This window comes from Aspergillus foveolatus, assembly GCF_047715535.1.
Source record: "Aspergillus foveolatus strain CBS 279.81 unplaced genomic scaffold BDW70scaffold_57, whole genome shotgun sequence".
Taxonomy (NCBI): domain Eukaryota; kingdom Fungi; phylum Ascomycota; class Eurotiomycetes; order Eurotiales; family Aspergillaceae; genus Aspergillus; species Aspergillus foveolatus.
In genome coordinates, this window is record NW_027396121.1 from 123,049 (window position 1) to 148,351 (window position 25,303).

General features: G+C 52.3%; 6 protein-coding genes across 6 annotated transcripts; 4 read left to right on the forward strand and 2 right to left on the reverse strand.

The window, feature by feature from the left end:
* Window positions 1-1,045: 1,045 nt before the first annotated feature.
* BDW70DRAFT_170562 (chitinase) lies at window positions 1,046-5,459 on the forward strand (the record flags this gene model as incomplete). The annotated part of the gene is made up of 10 exons (XM_073742965.1): window positions 1,046-1,216; window positions 1,255-1,959; window positions 1,989-2,117; window positions 2,156-2,355; window positions 2,407-2,782; window positions 2,836-2,961; window positions 3,032-3,446; window positions 3,481-3,574; window positions 3,774-4,252; window positions 4,318-5,459. 10 exons carry the CDS (start codon window positions 1,046-1,048, stop codon window positions 5,457-5,459), a joined length of 3,837 nt encoding a protein of 1,278 aa, XP_073592993.1.
* A 608-nt stretch (window positions 5,460-6,067) lies between these two features.
* On the reverse strand, window positions 6,068-14,084 carry ags1 (alpha-1,3-glucan synthase Ags1). The gene is made up of 4 exons (XM_073745373.1): window positions 13,463-14,084; window positions 13,222-13,397; window positions 7,123-13,149; window positions 6,068-7,053 (listed from the first exon to the last, which is right to left on the reverse strand). Exons 1-4 carry the CDS (start codon window positions 13,826-13,828, stop codon window positions 6,285-6,287), a joined length of 7,338 nt encoding a protein of 2,445 aa, XP_073592994.1. The 5' UTR covers window positions 13,829-14,084; the 3' UTR covers window positions 6,068-6,284.
* Window positions 14,085-16,713: 2,629 nt separating this feature from the next.
* Window positions 16,714-18,490, forward strand: BDW70DRAFT_152735 (alpha-amylase; the record flags this gene model as incomplete). Its single annotated transcript, XM_073739489.1, has 2 exons — window positions 16,714-17,721; window positions 17,840-18,490. 2 exons carry the CDS (start codon window positions 16,714-16,716, stop codon window positions 18,488-18,490), a joined length of 1,659 nt encoding a protein of 552 aa, XP_073592995.1.
* A 628-nt stretch (window positions 18,491-19,118) lies between these two features.
* On the forward strand, window positions 19,119-21,391 carry BDW70DRAFT_142266 (alpha-amylase). The gene is made up of 8 exons (XM_073737902.1): window positions 19,119-19,326; window positions 19,376-19,789; window positions 19,845-20,449; window positions 20,498-20,521; window positions 20,580-20,600; window positions 20,660-20,882; window positions 20,940-21,201; window positions 21,265-21,391. Exons 1-8 carry the CDS (start codon window positions 19,257-19,259, stop codon window positions 21,290-21,292), a joined length of 1,647 nt encoding a protein of 548 aa, XP_073592996.1. The 5' UTR covers window positions 19,119-19,256; the 3' UTR covers window positions 21,293-21,391.
* A 528-nt stretch (window positions 21,392-21,919) lies between these two features.
* Window positions 21,920-23,305, reverse strand: BDW70DRAFT_142268 (GPI anchored serine-threonine rich family protein). The gene is made up of 4 exons (XM_073737903.1): window positions 22,992-23,305; window positions 22,857-22,935; window positions 22,658-22,792; window positions 21,920-22,600 (listed from the first exon to the last, which is right to left on the reverse strand). The coding sequence occupies exons 1-4, from the start codon at window positions 23,041-23,043 to the stop codon at window positions 22,204-22,206; spliced, it is 663 nt and encodes a 220-aa protein (XP_073592997.1). The 5' UTR covers window positions 23,044-23,305; the 3' UTR covers window positions 21,920-22,203.
* On the forward strand, window positions 23,304-23,545 carry BDW70DRAFT_142271 (uncharacterized protein). The gene has a single exon (XM_073737904.1). It carries the CDS (start codon window positions 23,328-23,330, stop codon window positions 23,526-23,528), a length of 201 nt encoding a protein of 66 aa, XP_073592998.1. The 5' UTR covers window positions 23,304-23,327; the 3' UTR covers window positions 23,529-23,545.
* Window positions 23,546-25,303: the final 1,758 nt, after the last annotated feature.

Below are 25,303 nucleotides of genomic sequence, written 5' to 3' on the forward strand. Positions count from 1 at the left end.
GCGGGCTTATTGAAGTGTTTATTATGTAGTGGCGTAACACACTAGGCGCTTCCTAGTCCAGAATTCATGATTTCTCTGCGCTGAGTTCAACCGTAAATATGGTACTGTAATTCCTCTGTTCCTGTCCAACTCCCTAAGTCAGGGACATTCTGGGCGCGATAATCCCAAGCTCGCTAAGCCCGTGCAATAAGCAAGCCAACAGCGAGAGAATGCAACACTGCAGTGTGCCTCCCGCCGCAGGGACAAAGCTTGGCACTGTGCCAAGGTCTTGGCAGGTACCCTTTGTCCCTGTAATCTGGTTCGCATTGGACAAGTGCCAAAGCCTAGCCCTAGCGACCCTAACCGCAGAAGTTGAGGTGGTTGCTAGCGTCAAATTTGGTTGTAATCAATATCTATAACGAACGATTGAATTGAAGGTCTTTTTCTCCTAACTACGGTCTGTATAGTCAATTTATACCTTTCAAACGCTTAAAAAGAAGGTTCTCGCTATACAGGAGATATCCTTGCCATACAAGCGGTATAAGGCATCAAACAGATACACAAACGAGCGAGGTGCTGGACATTGATTAGTAAGGAGGAACCTCCTTTTCATGGCTTTCTTCTTTTAAATGTCACCGGTGAAATCACGGCTTGTCCAGCATTTGAAGGATGTTTCGCCAAAATTTGTTGGCTAATTGTCTTCAAAGGGCACAATGGGCTTAGCGAATCGAGCTTGTAAGAGTGTGTACAAGTGCGAAGTGAAGTGGGATGGTCTGACTCACGTCGACGCTAATCTTAATGGAAGATTAAATGAAGGCGACCGAAATTGGCACAAGGCTCTCTCCCAGGTTGACTGAGGATAGTTGGATCGGAAAGATGCGAGGGTGTTTTGTAAAGGTCATATACATGGCGCCTATGTCCTATACAATCAGCAAATCACTGCCCTGTGATCTTCACGTTCTTTACCCTCATTTCAAAACTATACTCTCTTTTCTTGACTCAATTCTTTTCCTTCCCATTCTTTCTTTCCCTTTTTGCCTTTTTTCCCCTCTCGGGGCCACACACCATGCTGGCCTTGACCTGGCTCACCGCGGCGGCAGGCCTCCTGCTCTCTGCGGCACCAGCTATTGCAGGTGCAACCCCCGATGTCCGCATAGGTGCAAGCCCAGGGTACCGCGGTGCATCCTTGTGCCCAGAACGCTGCGACGTCTCCGGTGCAGATACCAGAAACTGGTCCGTCTCCCGAACTTCAAGCAGATCAGAAGATGCAAAGAGACAATGTTTTACAATTTTGGGCTGTACGACGACGTGGACGATAAGGGTACCACGGACCGGATCCAGGCGTGCTCGTCGTATGGGTTAGATTTCATGGACATTCCTGCCTCATCTGTACAGAGTGCGGCTGCCCAGGAAGTCAAGGTAGAGTACCAGTTGGGGTGGTGGAAAGAGGGGTTTGGCCTGGCGAGCGGCGGAATTGGCTCCCTTGTTAGGCAGTTGAGGGAGTATGCCGAGCGCGGTCATGGAGCTATCGATAGGCCCTTCACCATCTATGGCCAGTCTGGCCAGGCGATGATCGGGCTGTACATCGGTAAGGAATTGTTGAATCAGGGACTCGGCGAATCGGCGCTTAAGCTGTTCGAGGATAACTCTGACAGTCTTGAGATCTCAGCGCCGAGCTTGGCTATGCAGCTTTGCGGGCCGGGCTATGACAGCACGCACGTCTTCGGTATCATGGCAACCAGCAATGGTACTTTTGCCCCGATCAAGAACGCCATCAAGACCTGGGCTAACGGCACTTGTCTGTCGTTTGCGGAGTCCACCAACTTCACCGGCACAACCAAGTTCGATAAACCTCTTTTGCAGACTAACACCACGACCAATTCCACCATCGGGGCTCGTCGCCTGATCACCCGCGCGGATGGGAAATGTTCTACCGTCCAGGTCGACATGGGCAATGGCTGTCCGGAACTTGCCGTCAATGTGGCATCTCCCCAGCTGACTTCACCAAGTACAATCCAGGCTCGGACTTCTGCTCTAACCTGAAGCCTAGGAAGCATGTTTGCTGCTCCGAGGGAGATCTCCCCGATTTCGCACTCAAGCCCAACGCAGACGGCTCGTGCAGTATTTACAGGGTCCAAGTCGACGACAACTGCGACAACATTCCCACCGAGTACAGTCCGAAAGTGAAGACATTGAAGAGTTCAACAAGAACACTTGGGGTTTCGGCGGTTGCGATCCGTTGTTTGCGGAGACTATTATTCGCCTGAGCGAGGGCACTCCGCCGTTCCCTGCGGAGATTGCGAATGCAAAGTGCGGTCCTCAGGTACCAGGGACCACTCCGCCGACTGACGGCTCTGATATTGCTGACATTAACCCGTGCCCATTGAACGCCTGCTGCAACATCTGAGGACAGTGCGGTATCACCAGGGATTCCTGCATTGACACCAACACTGGTGCTTCGGGAACTGCGAAGGAAGGCACCTACGGGCGTATTTCCAACTGTGGCATGGATGTTGTGAAGGGTTGTGGATCTGGCGGTATCAAGATTGCCTATTATGAAGGCTACTGTATGAGCAGAGACTGCCTGTTCCAGGATGCCTCGCAGATTGACACGTCCAAGTACACGCAACTCCACTTAGGGTTTGGCTTTCTTTCCGATACTTGGGAGGTCGATGTTGGTGATGAGTTTTCAACGTACAATTTTGGTGAATTCAAGCGCCTTACCGGCGTCAAGCGGACTCTCTCGTTTGGTGGGTGGGATTTCTCAACTGGCGCTGCGACATACCAAATCTTCCGCAACGGCGTTCTACCCGCAACAGGTTCACAATGGCAACGAATATTGCCAACTTTATCAAGGAAAACGACCTCGACGGCGTGGATAGCGACTGGGAATATACTGGTGCCCCTGACCTTCCCGACTTCGACCCTGGTACCGAGGAAGAAGGCCCCAACTACCTGGCCTTTCTTGTCGTGTTCAAGAATGTTCAAGAACTTGCTGCCTGTAAAGTCTGTGTCTATTGCCGCTCCATCTTGATACTGGTATTTAAAACAGTTCCCTATCAGCCAAATTGCCAAGGTTGTTGACTATATTGTCTACATGACATACGATCTCCACGGGCAGTGGGATGCGCATAACAGCAACTCTCAGGAAGACTGCGACAATGGGAACTGTCTGCGCAGCCAGGTCAACCTCACCGAAACCAGACAGTCACTTGCTATGATCACCAAATCAGGCATACCTGGAGAGAAGGTCGTCGTCGGTGTCACAAGTTACGGACGATCCTTCAAAATGGCCGATCCAAGTTGCTGGGGCCCAGAGTGCCAGTACACCGGAGACCGCCTGAATTCCAACGCAAAGAAGGGCAGGTGCATGGGCACAGCTGGGTATCCTGCCGATGCTGAGATTGCAGACATCATGGAGGATTCTTTCCGAGTCGTGAAGAGCTTCATCGATACCAGCAGCAACAGTGATATCCTCATCTATGATAGACGAATGGGCAGGGTACAAGAGTGCCTCAACCAAGAAGGCGCGCACATCCCTCTACGCAGCTTGGGGTTTGGGAGGTACCTCAGACTGGGCCAGTGATCTGCAGACGTACCACGCTGGCCCCCACCATTGTCAACGTGGACACAATTCAAGGCTGCAATAAAAACTGGTGAAAATCCCAAGGCTGACACATCGCGCAACGGTAACTGGACCGACTTTGACTGCGAGGACGACCGGGTCGTGAAGTTTGCCTACTACACCCCGTCGGACCGGTGGACGGAACTAGGCGCTAATGCCGCATGGGCAGATGTTATTCGAATCTGACACCGACGAACCAAATGGTATTAGTTTCCATCCATGACTCAGTCGAAATGACCACTCATTTCGGTGCGCACATGGACTGTGGTAATCTGCTCTCGGAAAGCTGTAGCAGGCTGGAGTGTGAGAAGGGGCCAGACAGTGCTACCTCCGGCCCTGCGTGCCAGCTGATCTGGAACTCGCTGGCGACTATCCATGAGATGTACAAGAACTACCATGACGCCCTGTGGCAGGCGTTTACCCAGGTCAGCGCGGCGCTCAAGGATATGGAGAACAAGTTTGCACCCATCCCACCAGAGGATGACCAGGACTGGCTGTTGCTGCTGATTGACATGCTTACCCTGGGGGCCCTGGGGACCATCGCGCCGTACTTCAACAGATTGCTGAGGAACAAAGATTGGTTCATCAACAAGGGAAGCACCGCAATTGAGGATGCGAAGGATACCGCTATGACACTCATGGGACAAAGTACAACCATCGCCAAGGACATGTTGCCTGACCCGGCAAGGCCGGCTGGGACGTCGAGACGCAAGATGCCTTCTCAGCCCACATGGGCCAGGTCATCGCTGGCTGGGACAGTGTCACTTTTATTGTTCTCACAAACCTTTTTGACGGAAGCCCGGAGTCAATCAAGACTCTCACCGATATCATCTCCGACGGAAAGTTGATCCCTGGAAACGCGACCGGTGACCCGCCAGATGGTGACGAAGAAAAGGTGAAGGAAAATGCTGCAGACGAATTACGCACCAACATTGTAAAGTGTATCACTGGTTACATCATTCCAGCCCTGTGGCGTCAATCTGGGTCCTACACCTTCATCATTGATGCGGGTCACCGCTGTGGTGAATCCAAAGATATCAGCAAGTGGTTCGACGAGGATACTCAGAATGCAACTGACGTCTGCGTTGGCGAATACCAACACTACCTTGCATATCCAGATGGTGATGCAAGGGAATGTCCCTGTGTTCATTTGACGGACTCAGGCCCCTGCCAGACAATATGCCGCGATAACACGTCTTCCGCACCGACAGGCCTCGAGTATATCACAAGCGGTAGTAACTACTATGGCATCACAAAGGAAGGCCTGGTGACGGGCTCGGTCCGCACCTGGATTAAACATGGGAGGGAGAACACTGCGAAGCCTGGTGATGGAGACCCGACTAACGACGAGGTCATAACGGACCCCACAAACCTCGACGTGACAGCCCCAGGCTATATGAGTATTCCCGTTTGCAGCGCCGAGCGCGCTTTTCAATCTTGGAAAACACAGAGCAACCCGAACGCTACACCACACTACCCCTGCGATATCCCAGCCGGCAAGGACGATTGCGGGAAGTCGACATTTGTGGACCAGACCAGTGACGCATCGCCCAAAATCAAGGACTGCCGCCAAATTCTACTGAATATCCAGGATGACGGCGGTACTGAATGGAGAACCCAAGTTGCCGGCAAGAACCAGCGCGAGATTGCTTCTCATGCATCCTGTCACTTTGGCGTGGAGGCTACGAAGGTTGACGGCAACGTCAACTTTGTTGATGGAGGACAAGATGTCATTGATATTATCAACGACGCAATTGCACAGTTTGGTAACAAGGATGGACTCGTTGGGGCGATGGGTGAGATGAGTTGCAACGGCAATGTCCACGATCAGGCGGTTTTGTGGAGGATCTACTAGATCATCCATGTTTTATTAGTAGGAACTCCATGATGTGTCAGGTGCGAGTTGCCAATGTGTTGAATGATGGTGCATGAAATGAAGTTGTGAAATCACCACATTGATGGGAGCCATGATCATGTACTTCTACTGCAGACAAACAGGTAAATAAATGCTCTTGGGGGCGATTATTTAACAAAGCGCGTAGGCAACTGATGTACTAGACCAAAGACCCAAAGAAACAAGGATGAATAAAGCATTATAGAAATCATCTAATTATATGTGTTACGGACATAGGATTAGTATTGGTTTACAAAGGTCCTCATATTCTTGTTGCAACATCTGCTAACAAAGCACCCAATTGAGAAGGCTGTATTGATGAGGGTAGGTAGTTGATAAGCTTGGTACTTAATCCAAGAGGGGGTCATTCCCCAAATATATCAAGCCTTGCAATAGTACAAAATCGCATGTTAATGTCAATAAATGCTATATAGATATCGTACATAGACCCAGTGCAATAGCCAAAGGTTCAATTACGGTTGCAGTATAGCATACCTGTTTCCTACGCGAGCCGTTCTAGCCAATTTACCAAACCACAGTTGCTAAGCCGAAAATCAAGAATATACATTGTCAACATTAGCATGAATCATATTTCTTGAGTCTCTGATTAATGTATGATGGGGTCTCGACTACCTCACTGGGCAGCCAACCAGCCATGTCTATATACATACAATACATAAAATCCGTGAAACAACAATGCAGAAAAGAAAATTGTAGAACAAGGAATGTCAGCAACGCCCCAATGAGCCACTGTATACAAAAAAAGAACATTATGATTATCTGCCCTTAAGGCTTCGCAAGTTGCTCCTTGCGGAAAAACAGCAAGAACCCAGCACAGACAAGCAACTGACAGAACAGTGCAACCCAGAACCAGGCGTTCGCCAGTTCGCCCGCTCCCTTCGTGATATCAGGACTCACAGGTCCCGGGCCAACATTATTTGGAGCACACGCCCTCGCAACGATCGTTGCTATAGATCCCAGGACCTGGCTGACGATCAACGTAAAGCACATATGCATCCGGGTCAGAGTCTGGAGGAGAATGATTCCGAACCCTAACCCCTGAATTGAATCTAGCACACCCAGCCACAACCAGATACTCCGACTCACTAGTGCGCCGCCAGTATACCCTCCGGCAACCCAAGGAAGGTAATATCCGATGCCGGAAACACCCCACCAGATTTGCAGGAAGCGGGGGGCGCCGAGGCCGCATGCGAAGACTGGCAGGAACCAGGAGTGCTGCTTCGAAAGGACAGCGACGATGTAAAGGAACGCACACCACAGAAGACCAAAGAATATGACACACAGGATGACAATTTGCCAGGGTTTTGTGTGGGAGGATGTCCAGAGGAAACTCCAGTTGCGGCCGTAGGGGGCAGACAGGAAGAAGTTCTGTAGGATGACGGCGACGAAGTTCCAGAGCACGATCTTGCGTCTGAAAAGGGATTTGTAGAAGGAGGGTACTTTGCCAGGTTTCTGGCGGTAGTAGTTTGGTAGGCCGAAGATCAGCAGGAGGCCGATGGCCCAGAGTAACATGGCGATCGGGTAGCAAATGGCGCTGTATCAGTTTGTTAGCGAGTTCTCCTGTATATTGCTTAGGGGAAAGTTAGGGTTGTTTTGGACGTACGTCATCTTCCACGTATTCGAGATCTTGTTATCCGCCGTGAGTAGACCCTGGCTGGACTGGTATGCCATCGTCGAACCCCAGTACCAGAGCACAATGACATAAACCTGCTGAATGCCCTGAATCACACATGCACGGAAAATCCACTTGCTCACCGGTGCGCCGCCCTCATCACCGAAGTTTAGCGCAAAGAAGATGGATCCGCTCGAGGAAGCCGCTGCATAGAAGCCGCTGCCGACATTCTGGATCCAGCCGCGGGTGAATGAGTCGGATTCAAAGTGCGCGGAGCCAATGAAGAGGAACGCAATTCCATACAGGAACCAGGGGGTGGAGAGGCAGACGATGGATTTGAAGTACCGGAAGACGAGCCACCAGAGGGCTGAGGTTATGGCATAGGTTGTGGCAATTCCGTACAGTTTCTCGGCTGTTTGGCCGACTTCACCTGTCAGCAGCGTGATCTGGTAGGAGTTTGCAGCGATGATCTGGCCCAATGCGAGGAAGAGGGTGTACACCGGCCAGTCGCCGATCTTGATCTGCATCCATTTCTTCAGGCCCGTGGGAGGCACGTAGTCTTTGCCCAGGAGGAACTCATCGTCTGTGTCATCTGAGCCGTTGTCGTGCACGGCATCGCCACTATTACGGTGGCCTGCCTCGTCCACATACATAGATCCATCGGGCGAGCCACGGCCGTGACTGTGGTTGTCGCGGAAGACAGACGGTGTGGGCGAGCGCAGACGACCCAGCCTTGCATCACGGAACTTGTTGAACCAGCGGCGTTCCGACTTGACCAGGAACTCCTCGATACACAGCTGTGACTCGGAGTTAGAGCCGTTGAGGTTCTCGAGCTGCTGTTCGAAGTTCCGAGCATACTCGCCGTTGCTGTCGGTAAAGAAGGGGTCGACCTTTTGGAGCTTAAAGTCCTTCTTCCCACCCACGACCGAGTCTAGGGATAACACTGATGCACTACTAAGTCGGTTTCCAGCGTCAGCGGCAGCGAAGGGTTTTGGCGGAGGCAGCAGTGTCTGCTCGGCCGACGGTGGCGTCCCGGGACTCATGGGAGGTACGGGCAGGGGAGATCGGGGTGGCTGGAGTGTCTCGGGGCTGAAGGATATGGAACGGGTTGCCTGAGCCCGTCTACTTTCTTCAATCTGAGCCGGGGTGAGGGTGTACTCGTCATCGTAGTAGTCAGGGATAGACTCAGTATCGCTGCTGCTGCTGCCGTCCTCGTTGCCCTCCGGGATGTTGTCCGCGCCGGGTTTCTGCTTGCGCGCACGACCACGATGGCCAGGACCAGACCGGACACCGAGCGAGAGCGAGCGCTGCAGACCGGACGATTCTCGCGGCTGAGAGTCGCCCGGGGTCTTTTGCGCAACATACTCGCTCAATCGGTTGAGGTTCGAATAGCTGCTCTCCCGGGAGTGCGGCACCGAGAGGCCCATGCCGACGCCCTGGGACAAAGGCTTGAAGCCACGGGATCCTGTAGTGGGCGTCATCATTCCGCTGGGCGTCGTAGCTCCAGAGGCCGTCATCGGTGTCATTGGGCGGCCGCCTGCATGGCCGCGGGCAACCTCCTTCTCATGAACCTGGATAGCGGTCGACTGTAGGATCTCCAGATCTTCTACCCACTGCGCGACAGGGAAGCGTTGTTTAGCAGAGCGAGCACGCATCATAGCGCGTGTCTCAATCTTGGACGAAAGGGCAGCCTCAATAGCGAGCTTGAACTGCATAAGGAGATGGGATGTCGAGACCGATTCGACATTGTACCACCATCCAGGCATCTGTCCCAGTCCACCAACACGGGCTCCAATGCCGAGCGCACCTTTTCGGCCAAACTCGACGGCGACCAGGCCAAATGGTTCGTCACGGGAGGGGATGAGCGCAAATTCCGCGCCGGAGAAGATATACGGCGGCAGGGCAGTGAATTCAGGTCGTGAGAAGACGCGTCCGGGATACACCTTCATCATGCGGTCGAGCTTGAGCGCCGCGAAGCGGCCATAGAGGTCGATAACAGGTCCAACACAGATGAGCTGCACATTTGGTCGTGCTTCAAGGACTGCGGGCATAACGTCTGCGATAAGGTCAACACCCTTCTGCATGGACCAACGACCGACGAAGACCAGAAGATCGGCGTCAGGGTTCTGGTCCAGCCCAGCCCACTCCTGTGCCTGTCTCTTGAGCTCAGCGCGGCCTGCTTCAAACTCGGGATCCACCTTGATGTCTTCGTCTTTGATCAGGCTGTCCTCCTTCGTCCACTCGCCCACATCAGACGGATCGGGGTTTGGCAGATTTCCGATCTTGCGCAGGCCCCAGAAGATCGGGTACCGAGCATATGAACGCTTGCCGTACTTCTTTGAGACACCGACGGCACCAAAGCCCTGTTGGTGAACGCGGAGATAGCTCGCTCCTGCGTGGAGGAGGTTGAACACCTCACCGAACTGCACGTAGTTGCGGACGACCTCAACATCCAGGTTGAACACGGAACAGACCTCCTCTTTCTCCTTCTGTGTTCGCATCGGCCATAGACCCTGAAACTCGGCATTGTGAAGCGACAGACAGGCGGGGATGGTGCCTGGTAGCAGGTACAGCGGCGCGACAGAGCCGTGATAATCGTTAATATGGTACAAATCAACAGGGAACCGTTTGATCGCCTCTGCGATACACTGGTTCCATGCGGAGTAATACACTGCAGAGTCCAAGTCATCCATGCGCGCTGGGTACGGCTCCGACTTGGTCTGCTGGCGGAAGACGGGCGCGTCAAGCAAGACGTACGTGATATTCTTCAGAACGTGGTACTGCACGTTCACCTGGTATGCCTGACCCAGGATGGTGACCGTCATGGGTTCCGCAGGGGTATCAACAGGATAGTCCACGCCCCCGACGCAAGGCACCACCCAGATAAGGTCCTGGTGGCCGAGTGTTTTGCCCATCAGCTGGGCCATCACTCCCAGACCACCAATCTTGATCTTGATCCCCCAGTCTTCGATGTCGTATTCCATGGTCGCGATCAGGACCATGCGTCTCTTGCCCGAGGCCGCACCGGCCAACGCAGTCGTGCTCTGCATGAAGCCGGACTTTTCAGCAAGGCGCACGAGCGGGTTGAATGACGGACCATTTTTGCCATTTCCAGAGGCGAGCTGCTTCATGCGTCGACGGAGAGCAAGCGGGACAAGTGACTTCATTTCCGTGCTTGCGCCGGCAGCGCCGATCTCGTTGAATTTGACCTTGTAGAAGGACTTCATGAAGATATAGACGCAGGCAGAGCCGGACAGGAGAGGGATGATCCAGAAGAGGACGAACATGGCGATCTGCCCGCTCTGGTGGCCAGCGGGGATGAGGTAGTACCGCATCGTCGCGTCGTTGATGTACAGCTTCCACGAGATATAGGGGTGCGTTGGGTGATCGGTGATGTTGATCAGCGTAGCAGAGAGCGCGCTTGGCGGCATGCGGTCGAGCACCTTGTCCCCGTCCACGTCGCCCATCACCCAGCTCTGATCCGGCTCGCCATCCGGATTGATGCCCCAGACGTTCACCTGCCCGACGGCAGGCCACTCCGAGGTGAAGTGGTACTTCCAGTATCCGTCGCCGCCGGTGCCCGCGTCCAGCTCGATCTGGTTGTCTAGACCCCCGTCGTACCCGTACTGGTTGTAGGGCCCGTTGAAGAAGACATGTGGGAAGCGACGCGGCGTCTTGTACTTCCAGCCGGAATCGCCTTCCTGAACGTGGCTGCTGCTGCCGGTCCAGCGGGACCAGTACTCGACGCGGACGTGATGTCCCTCCCATTCCTGCGCTTTAGTGCCGTTCCAGGGAAGCATGGTGATCGTGTCGTTACCTCCCTTGTACGTCTTCCAGTCAGAGAACGTGGTGCCCCAATTCGTCGAGTAGCGGTACTTGTCGGCACCGGCGGCATGGTGTTGGATATAGAAGGTGCCGTCCTCCTTCTCATGCAACAGACTGCTGGAGTAGTTGGCAGAGGTGAAGACCATCGGGTTGTCGATCTGCCCAATCCGGAAGAGGAAGTGGTCGACTGCGTGGGTGGAGTCGTCTCCGTCGGCGTTGCTGGCGTTGTTGACGGTGACCCGGTGGATGCCGTTGTACACCCCCGTCAGATCTGCAGCCCACTGCCACTTACCGGGGATGTGCCCGGTGACGTTGCTGTTGGCGACTTCAGAGATATTCCCGCACTGGACAGTGGAGGCGTCGATCGAGGGCATCTTGCCGGTTTCGGTGGACGAGTTAAATGAGATGGAGTCTGTGACAGAATCGCAGCCCATCGCCTCAGAAAACTGCAGCGTCAACCGCACCGTCTCGGACGCATCTGGAGCGACGGTCGAGCGCAGCGGGCTGTCGTGGCCGTTGGCCTCGTCGTCGCCGGGTTGGAACTTGGTGATCATCGGCCGGGGCTTCTTCCACAGCTCGTCCTTGACATAGGCACGGAACTCGTACCGGCTCAGCGTCAGGTTTGGTAAGCAGCCTACCAGCTCAGTCGAGTTGCCAACGGCCATTTCCTTGGGCCCGTCGCCAAGGGTCAGCGTGTCATACGGGTGGAAGAGGTTCCTGACCTTGGTGCCGGAGGGGAAGGCGGCAATGAGGGCCGTGTCGTTGTCGGAGCAGTCAAATGTGTAGTCGTGCGTGCGGTTCATGTTGCTATAGACTAGCCAGATGGGCTCGTTGTCGTCACTCGAGCCAAAGTCCTGGGTCTCTTCGTTCCTGTCACGGCGGACCGACCACATGCCTGTCTCGGTCTCGGTCCCGTTGGAACCGGGGTAGTAGACAGGTTCCGTCTTCTTAGAAAGGGTCTCGATGATGAACCCATCGTTGAGCATCGGGTACTGCTCGCGCATCTGGTACATGTGCTTGATGATGTTGCGCACCGGGTGGCTCGGGTCCCGGTGGTCGTGGGTGACCGTCTCGTCGTTGCAGCCGTCGAGTGCGGCCACAAGCGGCCACTGGTAGTACTGGCTCGATTCGAGTGAGAAGCAGCCGTGCGTCTTCCACGCGGTCGCAGACGACATGGCCTGTCGTCCATAGATGTAGTTTGACGCCGTCGCATCGAGCACGTAGAACGCCTGCTCCTCTCCCCAAAGCAGCAGCGGGATGCCCGGCAGCAGCAGCGTGGTGATAAACGAGCCCAGCATCTGCCTCTCAACACCCCACTCGATTGCCGGCCAGCGGAAGACATCCTGGTTCGTCACGCCGTACATGTGGCGGGGATCGAACTTGCCCGTGTTGGCGTTGATCAGGTCGTTGGTCACAGTCATGTTTCCCCATGCCTGCACCCAGTCAAGGGGGACGTCATAACCGGCCTCCAGCTGCCCGTCCATTCCCAGGAAGCGGGTCAGGGCACGGTAAGTTGAGTAATGGAATGCGCCGGCGTCTATAGCCTCGTGGCCGACCTCGCGCAGGAACAGCTGCGGATCCGACTCGTTTGTCAGTTTCATGGCGTCGTAGATATTCCCCACCGAATCGACCTGGTTCGACTGCCGTCCTCGTCCGAGATAGATAGACCCAAACGTGTTGCCTCCTGTGATCTCACCCGCAATGAAGAAGTTCTCCTTGCCGACAGCCCGTGCGCATTCCCGGTACGCCTTGGACATGTCCCCCAACGCATCGACAGTCGCTTGGGTCGCCTTGTCGTACCGGATCCCGTCGATATCAAAGGAGGCAATGATCATGCAGGTGTGTCGGATCAGCCGTTCACGTACAGGAGGATACCATTCTCTCAACCGATCCTGGACGGACGCAAATTTTGCCAACTGACGCTTCCAGTCTGGCCAGACGCCGAACGCTTCAATGTCACCGTACTGGTCAAAGTCGCTGTCATAGCACCCGACGAGGCCCGCGGTCATGGACTCATTGACTGGCATCCCATTCTCGTACCAGAAGCGCGGGTAATCACAGGTGGCGTTGTAGGTGTTGCCAATATCGAAATCGACGTACCGTCTGTTGGACTTCCAGAGGGCCTTGTGTTCTTTCTCGGAGAAGGGCGTGGTGTCGTTGAGATGGCCTTCAAAACCGATGAGATCACCGAGGCTGCAGTAGTTTAGTGTCAGGCTTAGGTTCTTTACAAAATGATTGCAAAACGCAGGGAGGCGAGGTACTCACGTAGCGATCGTGTTGTCGAAGAGAACGTACATCCCCCGTTTGTGGATTTCGGTGATGGCGTCGCGCCAGACCTGGATCGTGCCAAAGTGCTGGTCGAGAAGGGTAGTGTCAAGCGCCGAATACCCATCCGAACCCCAGGGCTGGTTCATGAGCGGCGTTCCAGCAAGGTACAATCCCTATCGCATCGTTAGCATGCAGCTATATCTTGACCAGTCATTCACGAATAACAGCGGCAACGCACCTTGATCCCCATCCCTTGCAAGTAATCCAGCGTATCAACCAGCCCGGCGACATCACCGCCATGACGCATCTGATTTGAATTGAGATCGTGCTCAAACGTGGTCCCGTTGATGTTATCATTTGTTGGATCCCCATTCACGAATCTGTCCATGAAGAGTGTGTAAAACGGAAACCGCCAGTTCTCTGGCGACGGGTGGTACTTGTGACCCGACCATTCTCCCCAGTAGTCGGCGGGGTTTGTGGCCGACTTATTCGTGTTAACGTTGTAGTCAACGAGGGACTCGTCGTATGGCCAGCATGCTGTTGTCGCTGCGAATGTGAGCAGGGCGACGGCCTTCAGCCCGCTGGAGAGCTGGAGCCTCCCCATAGCAACTGATGAAGCGAGAAAGAGGCCTCGATCGCACCTCGATCCGCGCAGATCCGGTAGGTAACGAACGACTGGGGTGCGGAAAGATGCACTGCGGAATTAAGAGTCTATAATATTGACGCCCACATGAACTCCGTCTGCTTCGTCTGGCTGTGAGTGTAACGAGCGTGGACAATAGCAAACGAATGTCAAAAGATGATAAGAGAAAAAAAAAAAAGACCAAACGCAGCAGCAACCTTCGAGAAACTGAGATTCTGAGACTAAACCCCTGTGCTAGGTTGGCGAAGAGCTGAGCCTTATGATAAGAGCTGCTCAAGAGCGAATGAAACGTGAAGCAGCACTATTGCTAAGAATAAACACGAGGTCCACCTTGATCCTCTTAGAGGACGGGGCTCCCCGATTCCGATAGACGAGACAAGACGAGACGAGGCTAAGGCTGACTATGCGCCGTAGCCTGTTGACAGTAGCCGGGCTAGGGTGTGTCGGTGAGTCGTTGACGTTGTGGCACTGTGGAGGAGAGGTGGTGAATAAAACAACTTGACAGTGCTAGTTCTCCCAGATTGAACTACAATCCTAACCGGCTTTGCTGAAACACTTTCTTGCAATCGCCGGGGCCAGAATCTCCGCTGGGTTTTTATCTACCTGAATGGATTACCAGCTACGGTGCACGGCATGGCCACCTGAAATCTCTGGCCGGTCAGAGGCTCAGCGCACGGCAAAAATCTCCTCACAGCTTTAATACGAGGACTCGGCCATACCTCCGTCTCTACGGCGTATCGTCGGGTAGCGAGCCCTACAGTTGGTTCCTTCCGACGGAGCGGCCAGCCAGAACGAGACCCGACGGGGCCGTGGAGCTGAGCTGTCTCGGCTGATATGTCATTGGTTCTCTGACCGCCGAAAAGAGCCTCGACCCCTCGACCCTGAAAATCGTTTGCTCGGCCAGGCTGGCCCTGCCTGGCTGTGACTGGCTGTGACAGTTTACGGCTGACTGACAGCCAGTCTTCTCCCCACCGGGAAGGTCTTGACGGTCCATGGATTATTGTATGGTTTTATAGGTTCTTCCACGGCTCGTTTATGGACTTTTCCAGATTTAATACCCCTGTAACTCACTACTGTAGGTACTGGCGTGATTTGTGCAAGAAGCGCGAGATAGGAAGTGGGTCGGCATAGTCTTTTTAGGGCAAGAGTGTCTCAGTTTCCACATTTGGTCTCAGTACAGCTATGCTGTATTGTCAATCTCACGGTTCGTCTCGTGGAGCACTCCCGAATGCAAATTACCGCGTGCGGTTCCGGGTATGTAATATTCGTTTCACAACCAGCCTCTTCCGTCATCCGCAATCTACACGTCACATTAAGAGTACGCCGGTTCTCGTGTAAGCGGAAGTGTAGATGCGCCAAGCACCAATCTGGAGGCTTGATAAGCTTCTGACCGGCTAGCTCAGAAAGGGGAAGAATTGGCCGGCTGCCCAGGAATTAGAATACGATATCTGAGCGTTGACATATCTCCACCCAATTGCTTCGCTTGTTCTTGGTTGTCAACAGTGGCACCAGTGGCCCAATCAATATTATCGGCACTTTGAGACATCAATTTATTCCCAATACAGGAACCGCCTCTCCCCCACGCCCGTGGCTCTCACGGTCTTATTGGGTGTCACACCACTTCCTGATCAAGTCTCTATAATTTACTCGACGTTCGAGCACTTTCCAAGATTACCTCATGGAATTGCCACGGTCAGTCTCAGTCACGGTCCACGGCCGCTGAGTTTCCAGTGGGACTCCCACTGGCGGTCCAGTTCTGAATCAGGAGAGATAAAAAAAAAAAAAAAAAAAAAAAAAAAAAAAAGAAAAAAGAAAAAAGGACAAAAAGAAATCATGCGCAACGGCCATTGACCATGAACCCAGACGATCATAACCGGTTTTTGTCGGTCATCGAACCATGATTTTCCACCAGCCTGCATGTAAACCGGTCTTCAGCCGGTCCACTTCCTGTCTTGCTTTCATCTCCAGCAAGGCCACTATCCATTGATTGCAGCTTCTCACTGCCTTCCGCAGACTCCCGGCCAGGCACAGCACATTAGCGTTATCGCGCTGCCAGGGTGTCACAATCTTCAATGGCCTAGTGTGCAACTATCAGTATAGGCCAAGACGTTACATTGGGAAGACTATTGATTCAATATATATGATTCGAGTACAGGATGGCAGGACGGCAGGACGCTCAGCCGTGCCTGCAACGGCGAACATAACAATACCCCAGAGCGTGGGACTGTCAGTACCGAACTTAGTTGGGTTCAACGATCGAACCCAGCAACGGCCAGGAGGGAGGATCGTTTACCCACATGGACCTCGGGGAAACCATACCATGTGGCATTCCTCACGCGGACGTCCGGAGTAATAGCTAATAATGGCGTTGATCTTGATCCGTAGGACCAGAAAAACAGAGCCAAGTTTTTACCTAGGTATCCGTGTTGCTGAACTAGGGTTGCTCCTGACCCCTTACCGGGGTTTGGCTCTTCCAGTTATCTTTTGCTGTTTCAATCTCTCCTCATCCAACAGTCTTTCCTTTAGATTTCGTTCCCTATCTCTCGTTTCTGCCTGCTTGTAGGCACTATCCGGTCTTTACCCCCTTGCTTCTCTCTCCCCCGCACCGTGCGTGCGGTGTCACTCGTTCGCCATTGCGGCGGCCATCTTTGTATTATCATTGCCACTCTCTTTCTCTGGGATGTTCCCTTCGTAACTTAGCATTGGTACTCCCATCAAATCGCTCGCTTATCCCCATCATCACTCGTTCTAGAACAGTTATCTTATCAAATCTGCGGGTGAGACCTGCAGCCCCCGCGATCTGACACAGCGTTATACGAGGCCGACACGGTCCAGACATCTTCACAATGAAAATCCTCCCATCCTCGCGCTTGGCCTGGATCACGACTCTTCTCTCCCTCCTCAACATCTCGTGCGCCGCCACCACTGCAGAATGGAAAGCGCGCTCTATCTACCAAACAATGACAGACCGGTTTGCGCGCACCGATGGCTCGACCACGCACGCCTGCAACACGACCGCTGGTCTGTACTGCGGCGGGACTTGGCGCGGCACTATCAACCACCTCGATTACATTCAAGGGATGGGGTTTGACGCGGTGATGATTTCTCCCATCATCGAGAATATCGGCGGCCGCGTGTCCTACGGCGAGGCGTACCATGGGTACTGGCCGCTCGATCTGTACAGTCTAAACGACCATTTTGGAACGCACCAGGATCTGCTGGATCTGAGTGCCGCTCTCCACGAGCGGGGCATGTATCTCATGATGGACACGGTTATCAACAACATGGCGTATATGACGGACGGAGAGGACCCTGCTAAAAACATCGATTATTCGACGTTGACCCCGTTCAACAAGAGCGAGTACTACCATCCATATTGCAAGATCAAAGACTGGAATGACTACCATGATGCGCAGTGGTGCCAAACCGGTGACAATAAGGTTGTCCTACCAGACCTATACACTGAGCATAAAGACGTGCAGGACACCCTGATCAGCTGGGCAAAAGATGTTGTGAAAACATACTCGATTGACGGGCTGCGCATTGACGCTGCCAAACACGTCAACACCGGGTTCCTGAAGACATTTAGTGACTCCGTCGATATGTACGTGACCGGCGAAGTCCTCCAACGCGAAGTCGACATCATCTGCAACTACACAGAGAACTACATTGGCAGTGTGCCCAACTACCCAATCTACTATTCCATGCTGGACGCCTTTACCCAAGGGAACACAACCTCGCTGTACCACCAGGTCGAGAACATGAAGAATTCCTGCCGTGATGTCACCACCCTCGTGTCCTTTTCCGAAAACCATGATGTTGCGCGCGTGCCGAGCTTCAATGATGACATGGCGGTACGTAACCCTCCCTAACCGCCGCCTCATGCCCTCTTTCTATATTAAGAAAAAAAAAATAAAATAAAATAAAGGAAATCATAACACTACTAAATGAGGACGTTCCATGCATATACAGCTCGCCAAAAACATCCTCACCTTCACTATCCTCTTCGACGGCATCCCCATGATCTACCAAGGGCAGGAACAGCACCTTTCCGGCGACGGGACACCCAAGAACCGCCAGGCCGTCTGGCTGTCGGCGTACAACACCGATTCCGAACTGTACAAGCTGATCGCTACGCTCAACAAAATCCGCAAGCACACCATCTCCCTTGGCTCCGACTACCTTGACGAACAGACCGTCCCCCTCTATCGCGGCGGAAGCGAGCTGGCATTTAGTAAAGGCGTTGAGGGTCGGCAGATTATTATGTTGCTTTCTGGTCAGGGCAGTAAGGGTGACCCTTACACGTTGACGCTGCCGGTTAGCTATAATGCCGGCACCACGGTTACAGATGTGTTGCACTGCGTTAATTATACGACTGTTGGGAGCGGCGAGCGCGCGGGGGAGCTTGATGTGCCTATGGCCAAGGGGGAGCCGAGAGTTTTCTTCCCGGCAGACCTGATGGAAGGAAGTGGGCTTTGTGGACATGCTGGGGGGAACGTTAGTCTAGCGAAGTTGGAGACAGGGAAGGATACAGTCGTTTCGGGTGGGAGGATGGTTGGTGAAGCCAATGCTACCTTAGTGATGATTATGTCGGTGCTAGCGGGCGTACTGCTTTTGGCGTGATTTGATCTGTTTTTCCTATTTTTTACCTCTTCATTTCACGCCAGTGATACCCAGGTACATAATCAGACCTGTGCTTCTTGTGTATATATATATATTTGTTCTTTAGTGATACGGCTAATAGGCAACTCAAAGATGGTGGTGTCATCGAGAGATATGACAATAAATTACCTCTACTTACTTTTTCAGGCGCATAGTATGACCATCGACATCGTTGATTGCTTCGCGCTCAAAAATAGCAGCCCGTCACCGCGCCACGTCGTGGCTGAAGTCTCAAGCTCGGCCTGTCCGCTCTGGCGACCATAGAAGCAGCCGTATCCACATTTGTACTATGACGTCGATCCCCAACGCTGAAGTGCCGACTGAGACCATTTACCTCTTTCTGGACTAATGCCGGTGTTCTAAGAGTAGAAATAACAATAAAAATCGCTGTGGAGTTCAGCAGATTTTTTTTCTAACCTGTGATTCGTCAGGTGCGCTAGCAACCGAGTAAAAATAGGAAGCGGGCTAAACCGCACCAATCATAACTATAGTTCCGACCCGCCACTTCGTCCAGGTTTCACAGACCCGCGGATTCGAATGGATCCGATGAATCTTAAGACTTTCAGTTAGTCATCGAGATTGGTTGATACGCAAAGGTCGGTATTTCACCGTTGTCACGTTCAACGCTGTCAGTAACCGTATGGTACTCCACAGTTTACCTGCGATAGAGGTCAAGTTGAAGCAGCTTGCCAGCGCCATCTAGGCATTGTCTACCACCAGGAGCACGATGTTGTCGCTCCTAACATGCTGCTTCCCCCGGAAAACCGACGACAGAAAGAGATGGAGACAGATTGAAGGTTAGTCCCTCCTGCCTTTTAAGCTTCAAAACATGCTTACAGAACGTAGAATTAGCATCCCGTGAACGTCTTCAGACACTCCCTTCATGGACTGCCCCGGACAACACCCTCATCTTCCAGGGGTTCGAATGGCACGTCCCCGCCGATGGCCAGCACTGGCGCAGGCTTTCGCGTGCACTGCCAGGGTTGAAGGCCATCGGAGTTGATTCCGTTTGGCTTCCGCCGGGTTGCAAGGGCATGGATCCCAATGGGAACGGGTATGACATCTATGACCTCTATGATCTGGGCGAATTCGAGCAGAAGGGAGCAAGGCAGACGAAATGGGGCGGTAGGGAGGAGTTGGAAGAGTTGACACGAACGGCGAAGGAGCTCGGCTTAGGGCTTATCTGGGATGCTGTGCTTAATCATAAGGCGGGCGCGGATTATCCGGAGATGTGTCGGGCTGTTAAAGTTGATCCAGAGCGTATGTACTTATATATTCTATGGAGCTGAGGTGCAAACGTGCTGACTGTGACCAGGACGGACAGTGGCCATCTCTAAGCCCTCGTCGATATCTGCCTGGACTGGCTTCGATTTTGCAGGCCGCGGGAATACATACAGCAGCATGAAGTATCATAGTCAGCACTTCTCCGGTGTTGACTGGGACGACAACAGCAAGCAGGGCGGCATATACCTTATCCTTGACGAAGGGGAAAACCAGGATAAGAAATGGGCGCACGACGTCTCAACGGAAAAGGGGAACTACGACTATCTAATGTTTGCCGATCTGGACCTGTCCCACCCTGACGTGCGCGCTGATACGTTCAACTGGGGCTGTTGGATCACGAAGCAGTTGTCTCTGGACGGGATGCGACTAGATGCGGCGAAGCACATGTCGACTGGCTTTCAACGAGCATTTGTTGAGAATATTCAAAAGACGGTTCCGGGGTTCTATGTTATAGGGGAATATTGGACTGCCAATATACGGGAGCTGGTCTCCTATCTGGACAATATGCAGTATACGGTCTCGGCGTATGATGTTCCTCTCGTGGAGAAATTTTCCAAGCTCTCACGGACGAGGGGTGCTGATCTGAGGCGGATATTTGACGGAACCTTGGTACAGTGCAAGCCAGAGCATGCGGTGGTAAGGAGCGGCCCCTCCATGAGAGTAACAAGGCTGACCGGAATATAGACGATCGTCGCGAACCACGACACGGTACAGCATCACCCCATAATCCATTATTGCGTTTCACTAACTCAAAGTCTATATCCAGCAACCAGGACAAATGATGGACGTACGTACTCCTTGCCAGCTCCTCTTTACCAGCCCTATCTCACATCCACACCATTCTAGACCCCCGTCTCCCCTTCGTTCAAACTCCTCGCCTACGCCCTAATCCTCCTTCGTAAAGAAGGCCGCCCCTGCCTCTTCTACGGCGACCTTTACGGCATCCGCGCCAACGTTAAGCATCCGGATATCCCATCCTGTAACGGCAAACTGCCGATCCTCACGCAAGCCCGCAAGCATTTCGCCTATGGTGAACAACAAGACTACTTTGATGCTCCGAATTGTTTAGGTATGTAAATTCCAATACTCTGGATTCGAAGGTCTTACTCAACGGAATCGTGGGTAGGATTCATCCGCTATGGAAACGCCCGTCATCCCTCCGGCCTTGCCTGCGTCATGAGCAATGATAGCCCTGCTTCGAAGCGCATGTACGTCGGTCCCGGACGGGCAGGCGAGGAGTGGACAGATTTGTTGCGCCCACAAGCACCACCAGTCATTATTGACAAAGGTGGGTATGGGTTGTTCCCTGTTGAGGGATTGAGCGTCAGTGTTTGGGTTCCTGCTCAGGCTGCTACTGGACTTGAAGGCGAAAAGATTCACAGTAATTTGTAAGTTTTCCCTTCCTAACTGACTCAGCCTATTTTCGAGCAACTGACCGTGTCTCATGACAGCAATGTGAACATTTACCACGCTATCTAAGTAATAAGCTAGAGACACCAATAGGACACCCTGACCAACCTAATTTAGATTACCTAATATAATAATGAGCAACATAATTGAAACTTGAATTCAGACCAATTCATCCACTGCCAACTGCAAACTCAATAGTCGGTGAGAACCGTGGTACCTGCCTTCGTCCCATATTAGCCGGGTCATCTCTAGATAGCTGGCTTGCCCAGTGCCGGCATCCCTGACAGGTTATTGCCGAATCATTAATATTACTCATAAATTGGTCAATGTCTAAGAAACTGGGACATTGTCATGTCTCGGACGTGTCGGAGCTTCTGAGACAGAGTTTGTTATACGAGCTGTTATAAAATACCGCTTGCTCCACCGCACCCTGTGGTACGGTGGGTCAAAATTTCCGACAGAGCCGATACAAGATCCTTCAGCTGATCGGGCGCGGATCGTGAGGAACGGGTTTAGTACGTTTAGTACCGGCGTAGACTCAGGTGCTTTGATGTCTACTTTCATTGTTGATCGTTGCCATGTATGCTTATCCGTCCCTGTGCAAGTGAGCTTCTCAGCCTTTCAAGGTACTTAGAGCAACTAGATTGTCAGGGACGTCCTACGTGTACATATATATATATATTATAGTAGAATAAATTTTCCAGTATATGTCAATCCGAGAATAAATATTATTCTAGTCCTGCATTCTATTCTAATCTGTACTAACATTAAACCAATCCAACCGCAACTTTGCAGCCTCCTTGCATAAAGAAAATCCAGGCGTGAACAATACCACAATCATATCTAGAGAAATCCGCCATTCATAGTCCACGAAACCATGCTTAGATTCCCGGTGCCATCTTGATTGGCAACCTAATGCGGCCAAAAAACAAGCTGGCGCTTGGCTTTGACCCTTAGCACGATATCAAGTCTCATTGATCTTAGAGGGTGAACAGCACAGCACTGCAAACCAAGCCAGCAAGGACTGTCAAGGGAGCGCCCATTGTAACACCGCCATTGGGATCATCCGGAGTGCCGGTAGCGCTAGCAGTAGCGTTAGAAGAACTCGGGGTAGACGACCCGGAGGAAGACGGAGTTGCGGAAGCAGACTCGGACTCGGTAGTGGGCGTAGTGGACGAGAGAGTAGTGCTCGTGCCGGTAGAGGTGGAAGTAGTAGACTCAGTCTCAGTCGATGTGCTAGAGGTAGAGGTAGGGGTGGTGGTGCTCGAGGTGCTGGACGAGGTGCTGTCTGTGCCGGTCACATTGAACTGCTCCGACTGCGCGAGGATGCCGGTGTTATGGCCGGAGTTGGAGAAGAGGTTGATCTGGTAGCCGCCTCTGTTTTCGTTAGCAATGCTATGGTCCGAATGCAAGTGGATACGGCTGGACGCTTACCCGTTTTCAAGACCAGAAACGCCGTCAACGGTATAAGAGCCCTCCGACGTATCAACATCCGAGGCGATCTTTTTCTCGACGCTGGGATACACGGCGTTGTTGACAAGGTAGAGGTCGAAGGAGGAGGGGTCGGTGCTGGTCTCGTTATTAGTATCGACACTCCGTATGCAGCTAAATGGTCTTGGGTGGAAAGGTATACCTGACGGAATCCCACTTCACAGTGAAGGAGCTCGAGGGGTCAATCTCGGCGCCCTTCTCGGGCTCGGTAACCTGCAGAGCTGGAGTGATAAGGTCAGCTGAGGCTTCTGAAAGCTAGGTCTGGGTAGTACTTTACCTCCAACGGAGACTGCAAGAGGCAGCAGAGACGAAGCAAGGACAAGACGCATTTTGGCTAATGTAAGCGAGTGGAATAGTCAAGTAGCGACTGGTCTAACGAGTGACAAGATATCTGAAGGATGGCTAGGATGGTGAAGAGGACCCTTGGACGGGACAAGACGATTATATAGAGCAGATCTGAAACCACGGCATCCGCAAAAGCTGACCTTTAGGGCTGTTGACAAGCTTGAAAGCCACAACCTTGGATTCCTGTGGTCCAGTGCAGTACATTCATAGCCATAATTAGATACAGTGTATGGCAGTGGATGGCAGCGAACAGGTCTCAGATATCGCAATGAGACATACCCAGTATAGTTACTGGTACCTATTTAATTCAACATTACTGGTACGGTTTTTTTGCATACGGGTCTGCTATCTTTATCAACCATTGAGTGTCTTGGTAGTGGTCAAGCTAATGCTGAAATGTCTTGGGATCATTAAAGCGAAAAAAGGAAATAGGAAAAAAAATACTTGTCTTCCCAAAACCATAAATTAATTGGGTTGGAGAATGATAACATATTTGACCAGACAGCCAATCCACAAGCGACAGCCCTGGGAATTGGTCCTGCTGTACCGCTGGGCAACGATAAGCGGGCCTCGGCGAGACATCCTAATTGGGCAAACGCCAGCCACAACGCCGTAAGAACAATGATTGATTTGCGATAACGATATAATACAATGGCAGGATCAATCCAGAAAATTGATTATAAGCAGAGTTGGACCAGAGGGCGTCGTAGTTGTGTGGCCAAAAACTCAGCGAGTTGACGTGGGAATATAAGATATCCACCTTTCCATAATAGGACCCGGTCAAATACTCTGGAGCTTATCAAGCCATCAGTCTCTAAAAGCCGCTCGTCTGCTGCATTTGACGGCTCTGGGACCTTTGCCTAGACCTTCAGCGGCCTTCCTGATCACTATATCGTCCGAGCCAGAAGATACTTTCCTAGTCGGTAGAGAGCAAATCCCAGCCTCGCGTTTTCTACTGGTAGTTCCTCTGAATATTTGATGCTAGATAAAGACATCAGACTGCCGATTTTCTTAATCTCCTGCCTATATTCAACCGATGGTGTGAAACTTCCAAGTTGCGTAAAGTTCGGGGCAAGTTGGCCCAACGCTGTCCTCCCTTCCTCCCAGAGCAGTAAGAGAGCGTGTCCATAAGAAGCCATAGCTCACAGTCCCGCCCTGTGTGACCAGAGTACTCCGCCTTCAGGGAGCCAATTCGATTGTCTTGGAAGATGTAAAAATCCTGGAGTCTTCCGCTTGGCCCGCTTCTGACTACCCATTATTGCGCTGAGGCTGTGCCCAGCGGACGCCTGCATCAAGAAATGCTGTTCAACCCGCCTCAGCCGCAGGTTACACGTCTCTCAGCCGCGTAGAAGGCTATCTAGCTTTCTAGATAACGACTACGCGAAATTGAGCCCCTAGGGCAGGCGGTAGCAAAGGGCAGTACGCTCCGGTACTTGAATGGACACGTGACTCAAGAGTCGCTGGGATGGGGGGGTAATGGCCTTAACCAAATTTGCTAGCACGTGATACTATTTTCTGTTAGTCAGCTTTCCTATTTCGGTCGTGATTGTTTATATTGACGCGGGCTCACTTCTTACACGGATGCACTACCTACTTAACTCCCCTATTGCACCACGTCGCTCCACTTATTAACAATGGACTCTCATGATGTTTCTGATACACTCTTCTGTAGCAAGTGCGGAAGACCTTGTGCTCTAGACGAGTTTGAGATCAACAAGCAAGGAAAGCGTAAGAAAACTTGCAAGCGTCACTCCAAAAAGCGCTCCCTAGACATTGATGATTGGAGTGATTTTATTCTATGTCTTCAAAATTGGAACAAAGTGGCAAGTTATCTCTCTGGATCTTGTCAGGAAAATTATAGCTAAGATACTGCTTACTCTAAAAGGGGCAACATGAAATCCTAGATAAAATATTTACCTTTCATCTCGATGCTTTACCAATTCATTTTGGACCTTTCCGCGCTGTGGACGGCGAAAACGATAGCAACAATTTTGTCATTTTTCCAAGATTGGAGATGAACATGGCTGTACGAGACCTGACCGAAATCATCTGGAAGGAAGGAGGATTCCGGTACAAACATACGGGAACCAATCTCCAGACCAGCACGTACGGGTATCATTGTTCCCAAGATCTGGCACATGTCAAGAGCCACCAGCGAACTGTAGAATTGGATAAACAGCGGGATGGTCGACGCATGCAGCGATTTCAATGCCAAAGTAAGCTTAGCTTACGTCCATGTTTACA

Bases quoted from the DNA above. Each gene is read 5' to 3' on its own strand.
- ags1 (XM_073745373.1), bottom strand. From the start codon at position 13,828: ATGGGGAGGCTCCAGCTCTCCAGCGGGCTGAAGGCCGTCGCCCTGCTC. The intron at 13,398-13,462 runs GTGCGTTGCCGC...ACGATGCGATAG, and splicing joins TGCAAGGGATGGGGATCAAG to GGATTGTACCTTGCTGGAAC. The intron at 13,150-13,221 runs GTGAGTACCTCG...AAACTACTGCAG, and splicing joins TTCGACAACACGATCGCTAC to CCTCGGTGATCTCATCGGTT.
- BDW70DRAFT_142266 (XM_073737902.1), top strand. From the start codon at position 19,257: ATGTTGTCGCTCCTAACATGCTGCTTCCCCCGGAAAACCGACGACAGA. The intron at 20,450-20,497 runs GTAAGGAGCGGC...ACCGGAATATAG, and splicing joins GCAAGCCAGAGCATGCGGTG to ACGATCGTCGCGAACCACGA. The intron at 20,883-20,939 runs GTATGTAAATTC...AATCGTGGGTAG, and splicing joins TGATGCTCCGAATTGTTTAG to GATTCATCCGCTATGGAAAC.
- BDW70DRAFT_142268 (XM_073737903.1), bottom strand. From the start codon at position 23,043: ATGCGTCTTGTCCTTGCTTCGTCTCTGCTGCCTCTTGCAGTCTCCGTT. The intron at 22,936-22,991 runs GTAAAGTACTAC...TTATCACTCCAG, and splicing joins TCTTGCAGTCTCCGTTGGAG to CTCTGCAGGTTACCGAGCCC. The intron at 22,793-22,856 runs GTATACCTTTCC...TAACGAGACCAG, and splicing joins GTGAAGTGGGATTCCGTCAG to CACCGACCCCTCCTCCTTCG.
- BDW70DRAFT_142271 (XM_073737904.1), top strand. From the start codon at position 23,328: ATGAGACATACCCAGTATAGTTACTGGTACCTATTTAATTCAACATTA.